The sequence below is a fragment of the Mustelus asterias genome, chromosome 5 (genome assembly GCF_964213995.1).
Source record: "Mustelus asterias chromosome 5, sMusAst1.hap1.1, whole genome shotgun sequence".
Lineage (NCBI taxonomy): Eukaryota > Metazoa > Chordata > Chondrichthyes > Carcharhiniformes > Triakidae > Mustelus > Mustelus asterias.
In genome coordinates this window covers 69,951,555-69,975,295 of record NC_135805.1, presented here as the reverse complement: position 1 = coordinate 69,975,295, position 23,741 = coordinate 69,951,555, and the positions used below count along the sequence as shown (strand labels likewise).

At 43.3% G+C, this 23,741-nt stretch overlaps 1 protein-coding gene across 13 annotated transcripts in view; it reads left to right on the top strand.

Moving 5' to 3' along the window:
• The window catches only part of fam184ab (family with sequence similarity 184 member Ab), a 189,140-nt gene that overhangs the window by 79,134 nt on the left and 86,265 nt on the right, over nt 1–23,741 (top strand). For all 13 annotated transcript variants that reach the window (XM_078212733.1, XM_078212732.1, XM_078212727.1 and 10 more), the window contains 3 exons: nt 5,609–5,731; nt 19,718–19,879; nt 21,397–21,518. In XM_078212733.1, coding sequence (XP_078068859.1) covers nt 5,609–5,731; nt 19,718–19,879; nt 21,397–21,518 — 407 coding nt within the window. The remainder of the gene's footprint in view (nt 1–5,608; nt 5,732–19,717; nt 19,880–21,396; nt 21,519–23,741) is intronic.

Genomic DNA, 23,741 nt, shown 5'->3' with positions numbered 1-23,741 from the left:
TTTCAGGAACAGTAGATAAATGGTGGCAGACATTTCAGGAAATACTTCATAACTCAACAATTGAGGAAGAAAGACGCTACCACAAACATGCACCATCTGTGGCTAACAAAAGGAGTTAAGGATGGTATCAAATTGAAAGAAAATGTGTACAGTGCTTTGAAGATTAGTGGTCGGCTAGATGGGATTGGGAACATTTTGGAAAGCAGCAATAGATGACTTTAAAGAATTGTGAAAACAGGCAGTAAAAGCGTTTAAAGTATTTAAAAATAGAAGGGAATGGCTAAATTAAACATTAATTCCTTAGAGGATGAGACTGGGAAATTAGTAATGGGGAACAAGGAAGCGGCAGAGACTTTAGATAAATGTAATTACTCAGTTAACGGTAGGGCATTGGGGAGAGTTACAGAACAAAGATCGAGGGGTACATGTTCATAGCTCCTTGAAAGTGGAGTCACAGGTGGACAGAGTGGTGAAGGCGGCATTCGGCATGCTTGGTTTCATCAGTCAGAACATTGAATGCAGGAGTTGGGATGTCTTGTTAAAGTTGTACAAGACATTGGTGAGGCCACACTTGGAATACTGTGTGCAATTCTGGTCACCCTATTATAGAAATATTATTAAACCAGAAAGAGTGCAGAAAAGATTTACTAGGATGCTACCGGGACTTGATGGATTGAGTTATAAGGAGAGACTGAATAGACTGGGACTTTTTTCTCTGGAGAGTAGGAGGCCGAGGGGTGACCTTATAGAGATCTATAAAATAATGAGGGGCATAGACAAGGTAGATGGTCAATATCTTTTCCCAAACGTAGGGGAGTCTAAAACTAGAGGGCATAGGTTTAAGGTGAGAGGGGAGAGATACAAAAGTGTTCAGAGGGGCAATTTTTTCACAGAGGGTGGTGAGTGTCTGGAACAAGCTGTCAGAGGTAGTAATAGAGGCGGGTACAATTTTATCTTTTAAAAAGCATTTAGATAGTTACATGGGTATAGAGGGATATGGGCCAAATGCGGGCAATTGGGATTAGCTTAGGGGTTTTAAAAAAAAGGGCAGCATGGACAAGTTGGGCTGAAGGGCCTGTTTCCATGCTGTAAACCTCTATGACCCTGACTTTACAACAGAAGACACAAAAAGCATTCCATGAATCTTTTAGAAAATCAAGGGGAGAAAGGGAGCGAGGAACCTGCAACAATCACTTTCACAAGAGAAAAGAATCTAAGTAAACTAATGGGACTAAAGTCTGACAAGGCTCCTGTATCTGATGGCCTGCATTCTAGGGTCTTAAAAAGATGTGGCTACAGAGATAGGAGGTACGTTGGTTGTAATCTTCCAAAGTTGCCTGGATTCTGGAAAGATCTCAGTGGATTGAAAAGCCATAAATGTGGCACCTCTATTAAAGAAAGTCGGGGAGATAGAAAACAGGAAACTATAGTTAATTTACTATAGTCCAGTTAGTCTAACGTTTGTTATTGGGACAATTATGGAATTCATTACGAATAAGTGGTAGCAGAACATTTAGAAAATCATGATACAAGCAAACAGTCAACATCTTTCTTAGAAAGAGAAAGTGTTTGCAAAATATATTCATGTTCTTTGAGGATGTAAAATGTAGGGTTCAAAAAGGGAACCAGAAGATGTAGCATATTTGAATTTCCTCAAGGCATTCAGTAAAATGTCACAAACAAGATTACTACACAAAGGAGGACCTTATGGTAATGTGGTAATATATTAGCATAGAAGATTCACTAATTAACTGGAAGGAGAAAGTTGAGATATGAGTCATTTTCAGGTTGGTAACTATAATTAATGGAGTTCAAAAGAGATTGGTGCTGCGGCCTCAACTATTTGCAATCTGTATTAATGATTTGGGGACTGAGTGTATTGTAGCCAAATTTGCTGCTGATACAAAGATAGGTAGGAAAACAAGTTGTGTGGAGGATATTAAGGCTAAAGAAGGTTATAGATAGAAGAAGTGAGTGGCAGAAATTTGGCAGATAGAGTCTAATTTGTGAAATGTGGGGTCGTTCTCTGTAGTGGGAAGAATAGAAATGCAGAATGTTATTTACATGGAAAGAATAGAGAAGCAATTTGCGTGTTCTTGTAAATGAGTTGCAAAAAGTTAGATGCAGCTACATTGAGTCATAAAGGTTTACAGCATGGAAACAGCCCTTCAGCCCAACTTGTCCATGCCGCCCTTTTTGTTTTAAACCCCAAAGCTAGTCCCAATTGCCCACATCCCTCTATACCCATCTTACTCATGTAACTGTCTAAATGCTTTTTAAAAGACAAAATTGTACCCCGCCTCTACTACTACCTCTGGCAGCTTGTTCCAGACACTCACCACCCTCTGAAAAAATTGCCCTCTGGACACTTTTGTATCTCTCCCCTCTCACCTTAAACATATGCCCTCTAGTTTTAGACTCCCCTGCCTCTGATCTATGCCCCTTATTATTTTATAGACCTCTATAAGATCACCCCTAAGTCTCCTACGCTCCAGAGAAAAAAGTCCCAGTCTATCCAGCTTCTCCTTATAACTCAAACCATCAAGTCCCGTCACCAGGCTAGTAAATCTTTTCTGCACTCTTTCTAGTTTAATAATATCCTTTTTATAATAGGGTGACCAGAACTGTACACAGTATTCCAAGTGTGGCCTTACCAATGTCTTGTACAACTCCGACAAGATGTCCCAACTCCTCTATTCAGTGTTCTGACCAATGAAACTAAGCATGCTGGATGCCTTCTTCACCACTCTATCCACCTGTGACTCCACTTTCAAGGAGCTATGAACATGTACCCCTAGATATCTTTGTTCTGTAACTCTCCCCAATGCCCTACCATTAACTGAGTAAGTCCTGCCCTGGTTCAATCTACCAAAATGCATCACCTCGCATTTATTTAAACTCCATCTGCCACTTGTCAGCCCACTGGCCCAATTGATCAAGATCCCATTGCAATCCGAGATAACTTTCTTCACTGTCCACTATGCCACCAATCTTGGTGTCATCAGCAAACCTACTAACCATGCCTCCTGTATTCTCATCCAAAGCATCAATAGAAATGACAAATAACAATGGACCCAGCACTGATCCCTGAGGCACATTGCTGGTCACAGGCCTCCAGTTTTTAAAACAACCCTCTACAACCACCCTCTGGCTTCTGTCATCAAGCTACAGCAAGTAAATAGATAGGCAAATGGAATATTGGCCTTAAATGCAAGGGGAATGAAGCTTAAAAGAATGAAAATCTTGTAACAACAATATAGGACATTGGTGAGGCCAGATCGGACATTGTGTATTCTTTTGGTCTCCATATTTAAAGAGGGATATACTTACATGGTAGGTCATTCAGAAAAGGTTCACTAAGTTGATTCTGAGATGAAGGGGTTGTCTAATGAGAAAAGGCTGAGTAGGTTGAACCTATTAGAGTATAAAAGCTCGAGAGGTGATCTCATTGAAATATGATATCCTGAAGGGACTTGACAGGATAAATGGAGAGAAGATATTTCCACTCGTGGGGAAATCTGGAACCAGGGGGCAGTTTCAAAATAAGTGATGTCGCTTTGAAATGAGGCGGCATTTCTTCCCTGAGGGTTGTTAATTTTTGGACCAGGGATCAATAAAGGCTGGGTCATTAAGTACATTCAGGGGGGAGTTTGCCAGACTTTTGATCAACACGGAGTCAAAGGTTATGGGGTTTGGCAGGAAAGTTGAGCTAAGACTGCACTCCGCTCAGTCATGACTTACTGAATGGCGGAGCAGACCTCAGGATCAAATGATCTACTTGTGCTCCTGTTTCTTATGTCCTTATTACCAAAAGGATGTTATTTTTGTGTTAGATCTGTTGATCAGCATCAATGCCGTGCACGTCGTTGCTGACTGCGGGGATTATTGCGTGCTTACCTTTTGCACACTTTAAACTGTGACTTGCATTTTTTTTAAAATCACAGCTGAGTGACTGTTTCTCACCCAGTGTGGGCTTCTGATGCCCATTTGACCCAGACAGTGGGATCCTGAAGCCCACAGGGAAAATTCTCCCCTTGGTGTTTGATTTTCCAGCTGTTCACCTGCACTCCACTTTGATTATGACAGAGGCTAATGCAGGGCTGAGGCAAATGCGGGGCTGAGGCTATTTGGCCCTGTGGGTCCCCGAGTTACGCCCAGTAAAGGCATGCCCTATTCATAATTTCGAATGTGGACTGTGTTCATGTGGAAGCTTCCAGAGCTGTATCTTTTTCTAAATGGATACTGACAAGGTGGCAAAGCTGGTTGCTGAGGGTCATCTGAATTTTTCAAACACAACATAAACAACCTAATTGAATCACCCTGGGTGAGGGTTTCCACTTTGAATGACATACCCAGATAGAATCCATCCATCAAATTCACACCTGTCATTGTTCATGGCATATCGAAGTCATAGAATCCTACAGTGCACTCTCCAAACTTAAAATCCAATGGCTGTTAGATATCATGGGTGGGGTTTTCTGGCTGCGCTCGCCCCAAAACTGGAAAATCCCACCCGACCTTTGCAAATCCTTTATATACTAAAAAACAGAGACCTAGACAGTCACCACTGTAGAATACCAGTTGCAGGCCAATGCAGTAAAACCGAAGCCCTTTTCAAACTTGGTGGCTGCCACAACCTTTAGTTTACCAACCTATCAGCTTTATTCCTAATCCAAGGCCACCTATAGTGAAATTTGACCTTCTGGTAGTAAACCACAAATCCCTAACTTTGTGAGCATTCATCCATTTGAAGGAATCCTGCAATATTTCTGATATTCAGCTCAAACTATTTGAACCGATCTAAACTACAAATCAAGAGTGGAATAAACTAATTTATTTAATGGGCCCATAATGGCTGTGACCTTCCAAGACAAAACAAACAAGTGAACGGTTACTCTTCTGTTTACAACTTGTAAAATTGTGTACGAGTGCTGAGAGAGTGACATAGCATTTCGATCTTTGGGATGAATGTATGAATAACTAATCCTCTTTATTTAAACTCCCGAAAGCTTGCTGCTGTTATTAAAATTGACTGCACACTCACGGGGGCTAGAAGGCACATCTTTTCTTTTCCATAAACACGGTGATTACTGACAGGAAGGGAGATGTTAGGTTTCAGTTCTCTCTGGACCCTGTCCGTAATACAAGCCCTATATTGGCTAAAATATAGGATGCGAACTCATGAAATGGAGGATGAAGATAAACACATGGTATAAAGCAAAGTTTTTTTTTTGTTTAATATATGTTAAGTAATATGAAACTGATTCAGAAAAAGATAAAAAAGTGCAATTTGAAAACGAATGGCAGAAATAATGTTAACAATATCAGAAGATTGAAATATTTAATTTTAATTCTGTTTTATGAATGTATTTTAATGCTGTAGTTAAATAGTAAGGAAGTTTTCCTAGTGTTATAATGTTGGTGTTTGTTGTGCAGAGTATGCAAGTGAAAGCTTGGGTATGTCATCTGAACTAATGGAAATGAACACCGAAAATAACAGTTTTGAAATCCAACATTCGAAAGATACATACCCGAATGAAATAATAGCAATGTCTGTATTCATTTGCTCAAGACCTCAATTTCTGTAACTATACTCCTCCTCATTTAGGAAATGGACCAAAATCTTGAGAAGGATCGGTTGCGAATAGAAGAGGAGAAAAATCAGTTCAAACAGCAAATGGAAAACCTTCGAGAAGAGTTGACTGCCAAGCTAAATACAGCCAATCAAGAGGCAAGAATAAGATTGGTTACATTGCTGACCTTAAATATCATTATGCAATTTGAAAGTTATTCTCAGAGAACACAAAACTTGTCTCAGATCACTGAGAATGTTTGGAAAATTGCCCTGATCAGTGCCATTTAACTAAATGCCCCACAGTAAAAATACTACATCTATACTAATAAATTGGCTTTCTCCAGCTATTCTGCATGGAGTCTTTTCAGTGACCTTGATATGTTGTCGTTCCTGAAACTGAAACAAGTAATACTTCCATATTCCCTGACCTTGCTTTGATCCTTACTACTAAGTGAATCTCATTTTAACCAATTGATTCCATATGTTGGATTGCAACTATTATCCAACAAGATGCAAGTAAATAAATATATATGATAAGTACATTCATTATCAGAATGAAGTTTCTTGTAACCAGTACAGTTCCCTCAGACTAATAAGATCATCTTCAGCTTACGAATTTTCACTAGTTGCTTCAAAACCCCTGCTTTCTGCTTCACATTGATATTTGGAGTCATGTGAAACAACTATTAACTTTTCCCCAGACATTCCTACTAGGCTAATCCTGTTGATTTACAGATCTTTCAAGAATGCCTTCATATCATTTCTTTTGTCTGAAGTTCTTCTGCTGGAGTGACAACTGCACCTGTACTTAAATGATCTAAAAAGGCCCCAAACGTTGAGTCCTCCATCCTCTATGACACTGGAATGTCCCATTTGTGCCATCAAGGCTGCTGGAAATAACTGTTTCCCAGGATATTTTTTTAAAGCATCAGACATCTGATCTGAAAAAATTTCACTTCCTGAGAATCTAACTCCAGTTAAGACCGTGTCTGACATTTTAGCACAATCCAACAATGAGTGAGAGCACTGAATGAAGAATTTACAAATTGGATTTCTGCAATCTTTTATATGGTCTATTAAAGTCCTCACTTGTATGACCAGCTGTCTTTTTGAAATCTCAGTAAGCAGTCTCACAACACCAGGTTAAAGTCCAACAGGTTTATTTGGCAGCATAAGCTTTCGGAATCTCGCTCCTTCATCAGGTGAAATCTGTCAAAGTCTGAGTATTCAAACTCTAGCCCGAATTCTCCCAAAAGTGTTGAATTTGCATGAAAACTGGAGTTTTTTTCAGTGGGAGTTCAGACTAGAATCTCCCACACTCTGCATGGCAGAGGCCACCAGCATGAATATCATAGTGAATCAATGGGCGAAATCCCACCTGAGAGGCTGAAATCAGCGGGCTTCTGTGCATGTGCGGTGGCCCCTGCACTGTCAGCCTCCCAATTGCTGGCCAGCCCCGCAACCCCCACAATGCTGCCCCTCCAACCCCTCCACAGCCCAGTCGCAGGCCCGCCGACTATCCTCGGGGCAGCCCCCACCCGCTGCCCCGGACCACCCCAATCTCCAGCCCACTCCGATCATTGGCCTCCCTCCTTAATTGTCCGATCCCTATGCAGAGTGGCAGTGGGACCACTCCCACCCCTAGGACCTGCCCCCATCAGGCCCCACCCCGTTGGCATAGCCTGTTGTGCAGGGCCAAGGTGCCCCTTGGTATTTTGCACCTTGGGCAGTGCCAGGGTGCCCATGCCCAGGGGGCACCACCCACCCACCCCTCTGGGTATAATAATGATATTTAACATATCAATTAAATGCTAGCCCCACCTTCCCGCCAATTTCCGGCACAGAGCAGACTGCGCTGGAAATCCGGTGCTGGGAGACGCTAGCAGGACTCTCGCGTGGATCCCGTGCATCGCTCTCCGTGATTTTTTAGCGCAGCGGGATGGGAGAATCACAGCCTAAACCTTCTTCAGTATCCAACTAATGAGCCTCGAGCTCACAAATGCTTTTAATCTTACTGTTGTTAGGACGTGACAGTGCCAAGGCCATACCTTGTTTCTCTTTGTGTCCACAAATCTACTTTTGATTTGAATTATTATTGTCACGTATACAGAGATAGTGAAAAAAGTGCTGTTTTGCGTGCTATCCATCCAAATCATACCATATGTAGATTGCAAAGAGTCACCATGTTGTGACACAGATATGGGCCAGGGTTTTCCCAAAAAAATTCGAAGTCCCTGATTTTGTGGGGAAAATGGGAGGAAATCCTGCTGGTTTTTTTAGCATGATTTCCAGAATGAATCTCTGACACACTGTACATCATAGAGTGCCTCAGGGAGGTTCACTCTAAAAAGGCAGGGGGGTGGGGGGTGCGTGGCCTATTCCCTCCCAAAAGGCCAGCAGCATAGCACTGAGCGAGCAGATGCGCATGCGCCGATCTGTCAGAGTGGAGATCAGCCTGTGCGCAATGGTCTCCTGATTGCTGGCCAGCCCTGCAACCTCTCATTGCTGACCTTGTGAACCCCCACATCCTTGGATCACTGGCCCCGATGTCCTTTCCCCCCTCCCCACACGGATGGCCAGCCCGATAACCTCTTCTCTCCCTCTGCCTGCGATCACGATTGCAGACCCCTCCACTCCCACCGATTGCACCCAATAAGTCCCACCCCCTTGCACTGCCCAATGCCTGGTGGGCAGTGCCAAGGTGCCCAGTGGGCATTGAGAGTTTGCCCATTGGGCAGTGCCAGGGAGCCAGGCTGGAACTGTCCAAGGGGTACCCCATTACCCCCAACCTCCCTGAGGGGCCTTCATGGCTTCTGTTCCCTCCAGCAGGGCCGGCCACCTGTTCACCATTAGTGGGGAGCAGTAGTCTCTGGAGTGAACCACTCCCACCGGGGGTGGAGACGCTAGTGGGCCTGGAGATTTCAGTCCCAGGCTCACTAGCGACAGAGCTGATTTTGCTGGAAATCTTAGGCTGGGAGACTCGTGGAGGCTGGGAGAATCGCCCCCATGATCAATCCACAGTGAGATCAGTAACACTTCCCCTTTCTCTCTCCACTCCCTGTGTCGTGGGGACTGGCTGGCAAGTATTTTAGGGGCTTGTGTTGCCATTGGTCAGAAGTTAACGGATTCAGTGAACGTCAGTGGGAAACCATGCTGTTACAAGTTACACTTGATTTCAACCATTTTTCCTAAAAGTAATCCACATTTCTATCTTCTGTCTGAAAAAAAATCCAAGTTTCTAATCTTCATTTGTAGGCAATGATCCTCTGCTGCCATGTTAACTGGATCCAAAGTGAGAATGTAACCAAATGCCGATCTTTGTCCTTGATAATAGATTTTTTTTACAAAATGTAGCATTACATATATCTGCTTCTACCTCCCACTATCAGTGTCTCAGCAATTTCATATTTTTTGGATAAATCAGGAAAATAAAATTGGCTAATTAACAAATAAGCAAATTAAACAAATTGACAGCCCCTTAAAAGGGCCACTGTAACAGAAGACTAAACTTTAAAGAAAACTTACATAATTCAAAATAAAATGTTGTGGTCTTTCTTTATAAATTTGAGGGAATTAATTCAACAATGCTTTCAGCTAGTGTTTCCTAATATAATTAGCATATCATTAGCACTGACATCATCAAAGAGTATACATAAAGAAATAATGGGGGCTTGCAAGAAAAGGTACTACAATAATCATGGGTGACTTTAATGTTCACACTGATTCGACAAAACAAATTAGCAAAGGCAGACTGGAGAATTAATTCAGAGTTTACCTGGACATTTTCTTAGAGCAATAGGTTCTGGATTAATTAATGACCTCCAGTGTAAAGGAGCCTCAAAGCAAGAATGATCACAAAATGAAGGAATTTCATATTCAGTTTCAGGGTCAGCAATGTGTGTCTTAAATTAAGATAAAATCAGTTACATGGGTTGGCTGAAGAGAACAGGGAAAGTAGGTTAAAAGGTAAGATGGTAGAGGAGTAGGGGTAGACATTTAGGGAGATACTTCATAATTCAGCAAAAGTATATTCCACTGAAGAAGAAAATCTATCCGAAGGATACACCATCTAGGGCTAACTAAGGAAGCTAAGGGTGGTATCAAATTGATAAAAATGTCATACGATGCTCTGAAGGTTTGTGATAGGCCAGAAGATTGGAAACATTTTAGAAACCAACAAGGGATGATTTAAAAAGAGAGAGAAATTGAAGTATGAGAGAAAACTAGCAAGTGGATAGAGCTGTGAAGAAGGCCTATAGTGTGTTAGCTTTTATTAACAGGGGGTTGGAGTTTAAGAGCCGTGGGGTTATGCTGCAACTGTACAGGACCTTGGTGAGACCACATTTGGAATATTGTGTGTAGTTCTGGTCACCTCACTATAGAAGGATGTGGAAGCGCTGGAAAGAGTGCAGAGGAGATTTACCAGGGTGCTGCCTGGTTTGGAGGGTAGGTCTTATGAGGAAAGGTTGAGGGAGCTAGGGCTGTTCTCTCTGGAGCGGAGGAGGCTGAGGGGAGACTTAATAGAGGTTTATAAAATGATGAAGGGGATAGATAGAGTGAACGTTCAAAGACTATTTCCTCGGGTGGATGGAGCTATTACAAGGGGGCATAACTATAGGGTTCGTGGTGGGAGATACAGGAAGGATATCAGAGGTAGGTTCTTTACGCAGAGAGTGGTTGGGGTGTGGAATGGACTGCCTGCAGTGATAGTGGAGTCAGACACTTTAGGAAGATTTAAGCGGTTATTGGATAGGCACATGGAGCACACCAGGATGATAGGGAGTGGGATAGCTTGATCTTGGTTTCAGATAAAGCTCGGCACAACATCGTGGGCCGAAGGGCCTGTTCTGTGCTATACTGTTCTATGTTCTATGTTCTATGAAATATAAAAATACAGTAAAAGTTTCTACAAGTGTGGGGAAGTGGTGGTGTACTGATTTTGTCACTGGACGAGCAATCCAGAGTTCTAGGGTAATGCTCTGAGGCATGGGTTCAAATCCCACCACAGTGGATGGTGAAATTTGAATTCATTAAAAAGTTGGAATTAAAAATCAATTGTTGTAAAAACCCATCTGGTTCACTTCCCTTAGGGAAGGAAATCTGCCGTCCTTACCTAGTCTGGCCTACATGTGACTTCAGATCTACAGGAATTATTAGGAAACATCAATGACCCTGAGCAGAAGCTCCTAAAGCCACAGCCACTTACTCCAGATGTACTTGCCCCGCATGCCAGTATCCATGAGCTTCTGCATGGTACAACCTTGACACATCACCTGCCCTGCCATACTTATGAGCTTTAATTAATTGCTTAATTATTTTATTTAAATATTTGAATTAGCTGAAGTGGAAGCAGAGAACAGGGCCAGTGAGACTCCGAGAAACAGCAGGTAGGGTGGGGTTGCTAATTAAAGAGGGTCTGGTGGACTGAAGTGCATTTGTTTCAATGTGAGAAGTGTAACAGGTAAGGCAGATGAACTTAGAGCTTGGATTAGTACTAGGAACTATGATGTTGCCATTACAGAGACTTGGTTAAGGGAAGGACAGGATTGGCAGTTTACCATTCCAGGATACAGATGTTTCAGTTGGGATAGAGGGGGATGTAAAAGGGGTGGGGGAGTTGCACTACTGGTTAAGGAGAATATCACAGCTGTACCCCAGGAGGACACCTCGGAAGGCTCATACAGCAAGGCAATATGGGTAGAGATCAGGAATAGGAAAGGTGTAGTCACAACGTTGGGGGTTTACTATGGGCCACCCAACTACCAGCGGGAGATAGAGGAACAGATATGTAGGCAGATTTTGGCAAGGTGTAAAAGTAACAGGGTTGTTGTGGTGGGAGATTTTAACTTCCCCTATATTGACTGGTACTCACTTAGTGTTAGGGGCGTGGATGGGACATAGTTTGTAAGGAGCATCCAAGAGGGCTTCTTGAAACAGTATGCAGGGAAGGGGCCATACTGGATCTGGTATTGGGAAATGAACCCGGCCAGGTGGTCGATGTTTCAGTAGGGGAGCAGTTTGGGAACAGTGGCCACAATTCAGTAAGCTTTAAGATACTGATGGATAAAGATCAGTGTAGTCCTCAAGTTAAGGTGCTAAATTGAGGGAAGGCTAATTACAACAATATTAGGCAGGAACTGAAGAATGTAGATTGGGGGCAGATGTTTGAGGGCAAATCAACATCTGGCATGTGGGAGGCTTTCAAGTGTAAGTTGATAGGAATTCAGGACCGGCACATTCCTGCAAGGATGAAGGATAAGTATGGCAAATTTTGGGAACCTTGGATAACGAGAGATATTGTGAGCCTAGTCAAAGAGAAAAAGGAAGCATTTGTCAAAGCTAGGAGGCTGGGAACACATGAACCAAGTGTGGAATACAAGGAAAGTAGAAAGAAACTTAAGCAAGGAGTAAGGAGGGCTAAAATGGGTCACGAAAAAGCATTGGCCAGCAGGATTAAGGAAAATCCCAAGGCTTTTTATACATATATAAAAAGCAAGAGGGTAGCCAGGGAGAGGGTTGGCCCACTCAAGGAGAAGGGAGGGAATCTATGCGTGGAGCCAGAGGAAATGGGCGAGGTATTAAATGAGTACTTTGCATCAGTATTCACCAAAGAGAAGGACTTGGTGGATGATGAGTCTGGGAAAGGATGTGTAGATAGTTTGAGTCATGTTGAGATCAAAAAGGAGGAGGTATTGGGGTTCTTGAGAAACATTAAGGTAGACAAGTCCCCAGGGCCTGATGGGATATATCCCAGAAAACTGAGAGAGGCAAGGGAGGAAATTGCTGGGGCCTTGAGAGAAATCTTTGTATCCTCACTGGCTACAGGGGAGGTCCAGTAAGAAGTCTCACAACACCAGGTTAAAGTCCAACAGGTTTATTTGGTAGCACTAGCTTTCGGAGCACTGCCCCTTCATCAGGTGAGTGGGAGTTCTATTCACAAACAGGGCGTATAAAGACACAAACTCAATTTACAAATAATGGTTGGAATGCGGGTCTTTACAGGTAATCAAGTCTTAAAGGTACAGACAATGTGAGTGGAGAGAGGGTTAAGCACAGGTTAAAGAGATGTGTATTGTCTCCAGCCAGGACAGTTAGTGAGATTTTGCAAGCCCAGGCAAGTCGTGGGGTTTACAGATAGTGTGACATGAACCCAAGATCCCGGCGAGAGGACGCATGAGGACGGCCTCAACCAGGATCTTGGGTTCATGTCACGCTATCTGTAACCCCCATAACTTGCCTGGGCTTGCAAAATCTCACTAACTGTCCTTGCTGGAGAAAATACACGTCTCTTTAACCTGTGCTTAACGCTCTCTCCACTCACATTGTCTGTACCTATAAGACTTGATTACCTGTAAAGACTCGCATTCCAACCATTATTTTGTAAATTGAGTTTGTGTCTTTATATGCCCTTTTTGTGAACAGAACTCCCACTCACCTGACGAAGGGGCAGCACTCCAAAAGTTAGTGCTACCAAATAAACCTGTTGGACTTTAACCTGGTGTTGTGAGACTTCTTACTGTGTTTACCCCAGTCCAACACCGGCATCTCCACAACAGAGGAGGTCCCAAAGGTTTGGAGAATAGCCAATGTTGTTCCTTTTGTTTAAGAAGGGTAGCAAGAATAGTCCAGGTAATTACAGGCCAGTGAGCCTTACATCAGTGTTCGGGAAATTATTGGAGAGGATTCTTCGAGACAGGATTTATTCCCACTTGGAAATACGTGGACGTATTAGTGAGAGGCAACATGGTTTTATGAAGGGGAGGTCATGTCTCACGAACTTGATCGAGTTTTTCGAGGAAGTGACGAAGATGATTGAGGGTAGGGCAGTGGATGTTGCCTACATGGATTTCAGTAAGGCCTTTGACAAGGTCCCTCATGGCAGACTGGTGCAGAAGGTGAAGTCGCATGGGATCAGAGGTGAGTTGGCAAGGTGGATACAAAACTGGCTCAGTCAAAGAAGACAGAGGGTAGCAGTGGAAGAGTGCGTTTCTGAATGGAGGGCTGTGCCAAGTGGCATTTCTCGGGGATCAGTGCTGACCTTTGCTGTTTGTAATATATATAAATGATTTGGAGGAAAATGTAACTGGTTTGGTTAGTAAGTTTGTGGACGACACAAAGGTTGGTGGATTTGTGGATAGCGATGAGGACCATCAGAGGATACAGCAGGATATAGATCAGTTGGAGACTTGGGCAGAGAGATGGCAGATGCAGTTTAATCCGGACAAATGTGAGGTAATGCATTTTGGAAAGTCTAAGATAGGAAATATACAGTAAATGGCAGAACCCTTGAGAGTATTGATAGGCAAAGGGATCTGGGTGTACAGATACACGGGTCACTGAAAGTGGCAATGCAGGTGGAGAAGGTAGTCAAGAAGGCATACGGCATGCTTGCCTTCATCAGCCGGGGCATTGAATTTAAAAATTGGCAAGCCATGTTGCAGCTTTATAGAACCTTAGTTCGGCTGCACTTGGAATATAGTGTTCAATTCTGGTCGCCACACTACCAGAAGGATGTGGAGGCTTTGGAGAGGGTACAGAAAAGATACACCAGGATGTTGCGTGGTATGGAGGGCATTAGCTATGAGGAGAGGTTGGAGAAACTTGGTTTGTTCTCACTGGAACGACGGAGGTTGATGGGCGACCTGATAGAAGTCTACAAGATTATGAGAGGCATGGACAGAGTGGATAGTCAGAAGCTTTTTCCCAGGATGGAAGAGTCAACTACTCGGGGGCACAGGTTTGATGTGCGAGGGGCAAGGTTTAAAGGAGATTAATGAGGCAGATTTTTTTATACAGAGAGTAGTGGGTGCCTGGAACTCGTTGCTGGGGGAGGTAGTGAAAGCGATGCGATAGGGACTTTTAAGGGGCGTCTTGACAAATACATGAATAGGATGGGAATAGAGGGATATGGTCTCCGGAGGGGAGGGAGGTTTAGTTAAGGCGAGCAGCATGGTCGGTGCAGGCTTGGAAGGCCGAAGGACTTGTTCCTGTGCTGTAATTTTCTTTGTTCTTTATTTATTGATCTTATCATAAACTCCAGTACTATTTTAACTCTTTGGAAAATGGACCTTGACCACAAACTGGATATTCACCAGATACTCACCAACAGTTCACTTGCTGCCTTGTAGTAGAGCAGAAAGCAATTTCTACATGGTGAAAAAGCAAAGGAGTACCTCCCTCCTCTCCCCACCAAATCCTCTTCTCACCAAACTTCTGCACTCTGAAGTCGCACTCAGCACTGGTTGTACAGAGAATGCCTGAATTTATATGTTCGGAACAAGGACTAGCTGAGCCCAGGTACAGCAAGACCATTTCAAGCCAGTTTCCTTAATCAACTCTTTAAGCTGCCGCCGGTGGATAGCTTCTATCTCCCTACTTAGGCCCCCAGATGAGACTTAGACGTTAAATAGTACTTGCAATTAAATTTAAACACAAATGCAAACAATATTACATTTTTAGAAAGCTATTTAAAATGTCCTTCTTCTCAGTTTGAAGTTACACTTGGTGATAGTCACACAGAGGGTGTGATCAGTGAGTTAATAGTGATGAACGAAGAAATGGGAGAGGCTTTGAGCAAGTATTTTGTATCCATCTTTGCAGCAGAAGACACAAAAAAATACCAAATATAGCAGAAAATCAAGAGACAAACTGGAGGGATTAACTTAAAATAATTACCATCATTAAAGAAAATGTATGAAGAATGCTAATGTGATTAAAACCTGTCAGGACCCCTGAACCCAATGGCTAGCATACTTGGTTCGTAAAATAATTAGCTGCAGAGATAGGTTGTATGCATAGGTTGTAATCTTCCAAAAGGTTTCTCCTTGGAAGGCAATCGAGAACATGGGGTACTGTTTCAAACTAAAGGGTCTCCTATATGATATGAAGATAAGGAACAACTTCTTTCAGCGGGTTGTTAGTGTTTGGTACTCTCCTCCTTAGCGTGCAGCGACAGAGGCTGAGGTCGTTGAATATATTGAAGCCACAATCAGATCAACTGAGATTTTGTTGAATGGCAGGGTGGCTTGAGGAGGCGAAAGAGCTACTGCTCCTATTTCCTATGTTCTGGGCAGGTGGATACTCAATTGACCTTGGCAGCTTTGTTCCCTGCTCATCAATCCCTGTGATGTGAGTGGGTGCTCAGGCTGTTCAGAGCTCTCGTCCTGAATTCCCACTCTGCCAGCTAAGCAGCACCAAGGACACACCTTACCAGGTCCCGAGTTCCCTTTTGCCTTGCTGACCCTCTTAAAGTTTAAAGTTAATGTTTATTAGTGTCACAAGTAGGCTTACATTAGCACAGCTATGAAGTTACTGTGAAAATCCCCTGCGCCAAGCTGATGTCCTGGGTCAGCCATGGCTAGCTCCCACTCTTTACTTGTCTTCTGTCACCCAGTCAGTTTCTGAAGGCCTGGGTCACATGTCTGGACCTTTTAATAATTTGGTCATAAGCCTTTGACAAACTTTTAATGAGCTTTCAAATATTTTTAACTGGAATAAATCCTGACAGGCCACTCGGCATTGATCTGGGAACTGCAAAGGCATAATGGTAAACCCGTCTTTGTCAACCCTGCAAAGTCCTCCTTGCTAACATCTGGGGGTTTGTGCCGAAATTGGGAGAGCTGACTCACAGGCTAATCAAACAACAGCCTGACATCATACTCATGGAATCATACCTTCTAGATGATGCCCCACACACCACCATTCCCAGGTATTTTCTGTCCCACCGGCAGGACAGATCCAGCTGAGGTGGTGACACAGTGGTATACAGTTGAGAGGGATTTGCCATGGGAGTCCTGAACATTGAGTCTGGACCTCATGAAGTTTCATGGCACTGGGTCAAACCTGGACAAGGAAACCTCCTGCTGATTACTACATATCTTCCCCCTTCAGCTGAAGAATCAGTTCTCCATGTTGAACACCACTTGAAGGAAACAGGGTGACAAGGGTGCAGAATGTATTCTGGGTGGGGGGCTTCAATGTCTATCACTAAAAGTGGCTCGGTAGCATGATCACAGACTGAGCTAGCTGGGTCCTAAAGGACATAGCTGCTAGGTTGGGTCTGCATTAGGAGATGAGGGAATTAGCAAAAGTGAAAAACATACTTCACCTCATCCACACCAACCTGCCTACTGCAGATGAATCTTTCCATGGCAGTATTGGTAAGAGTGCCCACAGCACAATCCTTATGGGGAATAGGTCCTGTCTTGACATTGAAGATACCCTCCATCATAGTGCCATGTTGTGTGGCACTACCGCTGTGCTAAATGGGATAGACTTGAAACAGATCTAGCAACTCAGGACTGGGCATCAGGGGATCAACCCTGGGCCAATGATAAGTGCAGGCATGCATGCCAGGAGCAACAGCAGGCATACTTACAAATGAAATATCAACCTGGTGAAGCTACAACACAGGGCTACTTGCATGCTCAACAACATAAGCAGCAAGTAATAGCCAGAGCTAAGCAATTCCGACAACCAGTGGACTAGAACAAAGCTCTGGAGTCTGCCAAATCAAGTTGTGAATGGTGGTGGACAATTAAGCAATTCACTGCAGGAGGAGAAATATCCCACTCCTAAATTATGGAGGTACCCAACACATCAATACAAAAGATGAGGCTGAAACATTCGCAACAGTCCTCAGCCAGAAGTGCCAAGTGAATGATCCATCTTGGCCTCTTCTGGAGGTTCCCAACATCACAGATGTCAGTCTTCAGCCAATTTCGATTATTCCATGTGACATCAAGAAACTTGAAAGCACTGCAAAATGCAACAGCTATGGGCCCTTTAATATTCTATATTACAGAAGATTTGTGCTCCAGAACTTATCACGTACCTAACAAAGTTGTTCCAATATAGTTCCAACACTGGTACCTACCCAGCAATGTGGAAAATTGCCTAGATATATCCTGTATACAAGAAACGGAACAAATCCAAATCGGTCAGTTACTGCCCCATCAGTCTACTGTTGACCATCAGTAAAGTGATGGAGGGATCGTCAACAGTACGATCAAGTGACACTTACTCAGCAATAACTTGGTCACTGATGCTCATTCAGCTACTGACCTCATTACAGCCTTGGTTCAAACATGGATTATTGAGTGGAACTTAAGAGATGAGACAACAGTGACTGCTCTTGAAATCAAGGCAACATTTGACCGAGTATGGCATTGGAGCCCTAGCAAAATTGGAGTCAATGAGAATAGTGGGGGAGCCCTCTGCTGGTTGGAGTCATAACTTGCACAAAGGAAAATAGTTGTGGTGTTTAGCGGTCAACCATTTCAGTTCCAGGATGTTACTGCAGGAGTTCCTGAAGGTAGTGTCCTAGACCCAACCATCTTCAAATGCTTCATCAGTGACTTGCCTTCCAAGATATGGTTGGAAGTGGGGATATTTGCTGATGACTGCATGATGTTCAGCATCATTGAAGACTCGTCAGATACTGAAGCAGTCTATGTCGAAATGCAGCAAGATCTGGACAATATCCAGGCTTGGGCTGACAGATGACAAGTAACATTCATGCCAGACAATGATCATCTCCAACAAGGGAGAAGCTAACCATCGCCCCTGACATTCAATGGCATTAGCATTACTGAAGCCCACAATATCAACATCTTGGGAGTTATCATTGACCAGAAACTGAACTGGGCTTGCCATGTAAGTACTGTGGCCACATGCAAAATTCAGAGGCTGGTATCCTGTGCTGAGTAATTCACCTCCTGAATCCCTCATCTACAAGACAAAAGTCAAGCATGTGATGGAATACTCTCCACTTGTCTGTGTGAATGCAGCTCCAATAACACTTGAGAAGCTTGACAACATCCAGGACAAACAAATCCCTCACTGGCATCTCTCCCACAAACATTTACTCCCTCCACCACCAAGGAATAGTGGCAGCAGTGTGTACCATCTACAAGATGCACTACAACAATACAGCAAAGCTCCTTAGACAGTACTTTCCAAACCCAGGATTGCTACTGTCTAGCAGGACATGGTCAGTACACTCAAGGGAAGATTACCACCTGGGGGTTTCCCTCCGAGTCACTTACCTTCCTGACTTGGAAATATATTGCCATTCCTTTATTTTCTCTGGGTCCAAATCCTTGAACTCCTCCATAACAGCATCTGGGTGTACGTACACCATAAAGACTGCAACCGTTCAAGAAGGCAGCTCATCACCACCTTCTCGACAGCAATTAAGGATGAGGAATAAATGCTCTCCTTAGTGTCCAAATTGTGTAGGTTAGTTGGATTAGCCATGATAAATGTGTGGGGTTACGGGGATAGGGTAGGGGGGGGCCTGGATATGATGCTCTTTAGGAGAGTCACTGCAAACTTGATGTGCCTAATTGCCTCTTCCTGCATTGTAGGGATTCTGTGAAAATCATTCGACAAGCCATTCAGTCAGATTAAAACATTTTGAGATAGTAAACCTGGAAGTAAAAAGTAAGGATTATATTTCACTTGCTAATCATTGTACAAAAAGTGAAATAAAGATTCAATGTACACATGGGGTTAAGGTGGAACCTAAACTATGATACACTTTTAAAATATTTTTTAAAAATGTAAATACTGTTGGGGGAGGAAGGGTACTCAAATTTTTTTTTTTTTTTTTTTTTTAACTGGTCGGTGCAACATCGTGGGCCGAAGGGCCTGTTCTGCGCTGTAATGTTCTATGTTCTAATTGTTGTCAAATTAGTTTTATCGGAGCATACACATTAGAGTCATAGAGGTTTATAACATGGAAATAGGCTCTTTGGCCCAACTTGTCCATGCTTGTTCAGTAATTCTTACTTATGCACGGTTTCAAAACACAGTTACACCCCATTCAACAAAGTCCCATTAATTTTTCTCCTGGTTTACTCTCAGCAGTACCCTGGGAATTCATATTTTATTCCTGGTGACTCCATGACAATCCTGGAGGATTGGCAACTCGTTTAGCAATGAATATGTAAACCTACAATCTGTCTGAATATATTGTATAGATCTGTGATAAATGTATTTTTCATTTTCTGTGAGCGTGTAAGGAGGTCCGCAATGAAGTCAAAACCAGAAATGAGCCTAGAATTAATTAACACTGCTCTTTTTAAAGTTATTTTGGTCAGCATTAATACTTGTTGGGTCTAAGGAATGTGTTTTTACTAGGTGTGTCGTTTACAAGAACTTGTGAAGAAGAGTGAGCAAGGCCTAGGATCAGCGGAAGGACATATTTCCAGCCTGAAGAATGCTCAAGAAAGGCTGCAAAAAGATCTGGATTCTAGCAGGGCCAAGCTCAGGGAGACAAGTGATTCTCTTTCTTCAGTGCAAGTACTAATAACTATATCAATCCTTCTGTTGTCATGTTTTATGCTTGTTAAACACAGATTTTGACCCTGTTGCTTTTCATATTTGAATGGACTTCTTAGGTTAAGGAACATGGTCTGTTATGTCCTTCATGATTATGAGCAATTAGTATGTCAGACCTGACAGCTGGTGAAAAATGCAATTCTGGAGGCAAGAAGCCTGTTTTCTATAAAAACCTATTTTTAAAAAATCAATCCAGCGATGATAAATTTGAGTCTCAAGCTACCAGAAGTTTATTCATTGTGTCACAATCTCCATAGTGACTGGAAACTTTAAACAAGAGATTTGAATTCCTCGTGAATTTTCACAGTAACTTCATTGCAGTGTTAATGTAAGTCTACTTGTGACACTGATAAATAAACTTTAAACAAAATTAAATGAATTGCATGACAAGATTTTGAGTTTTAAAACTTTTACGGTAGCCAAGCAGTTAATACTTTATAGACTGTAGTGTAATTCTGCTGAAGAGAGTTTTTTGCTAATGTTAATATTATTGAGGTTTCTTGAGATTGAAGGAACATTATTTAGCTTTCAGTTTGTTTTCAGGTGCATTTTTAACAACTTGCCCAATCTACTTCAGAGGGATGGATCTCCCAAAAACTGAATGGTGATATGGATTTTTGTCCCATCATGGAGGTGGGAATGGAGTTGGGAATAGCAAAACATGATTTTTTTGCTGGAATTTTGAGTTTCCTGTGGCTTCCCAACCCTGCACTATTTTCATGTATCTATTTTGTGGGTCGGCAATAGCTTGGGTTGTGACTCGGCATGCATGCCTGCTGACTTTTGGGTCGGCATTGTAAGAGCATTGCAACAAGATCCTTCCCCTTTCCCAACTATTTTGCCTCTGCTCCTACACGTTTTAGAAGCCAAAATAAATGCTCCATTGAGTTGGGAACACTACTACAAAGGTGGAAAGAGTTTGAGCAAGTTGTGAGGCAACTTTTGCTGAGCCTTTTCTCCCACATTAAAAACTCAGCACTTGTCTGCCAGCAGAGAAATTCTCTGTCAGGGTGGGTGGAAGAGAGTGAAGAGTCTGAAGATCGAGCCCAGCTCCTGATCTCCCAGCAACAAAGCTTCATTGCTGCGTCAAAGCCCTCAACAGTCAGCTGCTTCCTATAAAATTGTCCCTACAGTCATGAGTGTGGCACCAGAGCACCTCTAAGCAATAGAGGTTCAGCTACAGTGACAGTAGCCAGAAGAACATTTTCCGATACAAGGACTAGTTCACAGGCAGGATGAACTTCAATTCCAGTAAGAATGTAGTTTGGAGTGTGAGGCAATACATTTTGGGTTTATAGGAACAGGGCTACTGAGCTTGACAAGAGTGGGAAACAATATAGAAGGAGGCTGTGACTGTCCAGATGGGTAGTAGTTGAGCTGTTTGCCCTTTGCGAATAAATAATTATAATAGAAATTACCTTTTCGTAACCCTTGAACAATTATTACAGTAATAAGAATAATGTCCTTATATGCCATAGGGAGAATTGGAGCAGCAAAGGCAGGATTATGAGGCAAGACTAACTACAGCGAAAGAAAAGGAGAAATTCAAATTGGAAAAATTGGAAATGGATTTGGAACAAAAATGGAAAGTAATTGTAAGGTAATTTCAATGTTGTTACTGAATGTAATTTACTGGCAATTGTTACAATCTCAGCTAATGTAAATACTGGATAAGTCAGATATCAAAATGAAACCTGGCTCGATAGATGCTAACTTTGTTTATTTTTTAAGAACCCATGGAGGAATGTTACTGAACAAATTCACAGGAGTCTGCTGATGAATTTTTACATGCAGAATACATTCATTAAACAAGAAAAATTGAACAATATTGCACCAGACAAAATGGTTGAGAAGATCGGAATCCACCAGCAAAAAAATGAGTTAAATTACACGATTCGGTTACCCCAGCCGTAGAGGCAATTCTCCCAAACAAACTCTAAGGTGCCAAATTTGTGTGAAAACTGGAGTAACTCCTGCTGATTTTCTTAGTGTGATTTTCAGAATGAATCTCCCACACTATGAGCACTTCAGAGTGCCCTAGTGTGATTCACTCTGAAAATCAGGGGGCGTTCCCTATTCCCGCTGGAGAGGCCGGCAGCATAGCGTTGAGCAGGCCACTGCACATGTGCCGATCTGTCAGAGCGGAGATCGATGCATGTGCAGTGGCCCCGCTCTGCCGGCCTCCCGATCGCTGACCAGCTCGATCGCTGGCCAGCTCTGTGACCCTGTATCACTGCCCCTCCAACCCCCCACCCCCCACCGATCATGCCCACCCCTCTCCCCCATGGGCCATACCCCCAGGAGGTACCACCCCTTTGGCACTGTTCCCCATCAGTGGGGAGCAGTTATAAATCCTGCTGGAAGGAACTAGTCCTGGCAGGGGTAGGGTGGGGGGCGGAGACAAGAGAAGACACCAGACAGGAGAAGAGTAGGAAGGCTGCAGGGGCCCCCATCGGTCATCTCCCACCAAAACAGATGTACGATTTTGGATACTTTTGGGGGAGATCGCCAGGGGAAGATGGCAGCCGCCAGGTTCATGACACCGTGCCTGGCTCTGCTGTACAAGAGGGCAGGAAAAATGAGTAGCAGAGTTCGAATGATAGGGGATTCAATTATAAGGGGAATAGATAGGCATTTCTGCAGACGCAAACGAGACTCCAGGATGGTATGTTGCCTCCCTGGTGCAAGGGTCAAGGATGTTTCGCAGCGGCTGCAAGGCAATCCGGAGGGAGAGGGTGAACAGCCAGCTGACGTGGTGGATATAGGCACCAACAATATAGGTAAAAAACAGGATGAGGTCTTACAAGCTGAATTTAGGGAGTGAGGAGTTAAACTAAAAAGTAGGACCTCAAAGGTAGTAGAGGATTGCTACCAGTGCCACATGCTAGTTAGAATAGGAATGTCAGAATAGCTCAGATGAATACGTGGGTTGAGGGATGGTGCAAGAGGGAGGGATTCAAATTCCTGGGGCATTGGAATCGGTTCTGGGGGAGATGGGACCAGTGCAAATTGGATGGTCTGCACCTGGGCAGGACTGGAAACAATGTCCTAGGGGGAGTGTTTGCTAGTGTTGTTGGGGCGGATTTAAACTAATGTGGCAGGGGGATGGGAACTGATGCAAGAAGTCAGAGGGAAGAAAAGTGGGGACAGAAACAAAAGGCATTAAGGGGAAAAGTGGAAGGCAGAGAAACAAAAGTCAAAAAGGACCACAGTACAGAGATTGTGGAGAACTCAGTGAATGGGTCCAGTAAGGCGAAGAGAAATAAAACGCAGAGTGTACAAAACATAACAGGACAGATGGTCTGAGGGGTATTTGCTTTAATGCAAGGAGTATGACAGGTAGGGCGGATGAACTTGAAGCTTGGATTACTACATGGAACTATGATGATGTGCAATTACAGAGACTTGGATAAAAGAAGGGCAGGATTGGCAGTTTAGCATTCGAGGATTTAGATCCTTCAGGCGAGATAGAAAGGGTGACAAAAGACGCGGGCTGTTGCTTTACTGATTAGGGAGAGTGTACACAGCTATACAGAGGGAGGACACCTTGGTGGGATCATGCAGTGAGGCCATACGGGTAAAACTCAGAAACAGGAGCGGTGCAATTAAACCACTGGGGTTGTATGACAGACCTCTCAACAGACAGTGTGAAGTGGAGGAACTGATGAGTCAGCAGATTATGGGAAAATGCAAATACAGCAGGATCGTTGTGATGGGCGATTTTAACTTCCCCAATATAGACTGGGGTTTCTTTAGTGCCAGGGGCTTGGATGAGGCAGAGTTTATTCAGGGTGTCCAAGAGTGCTTCTTGAGGCAATATGTA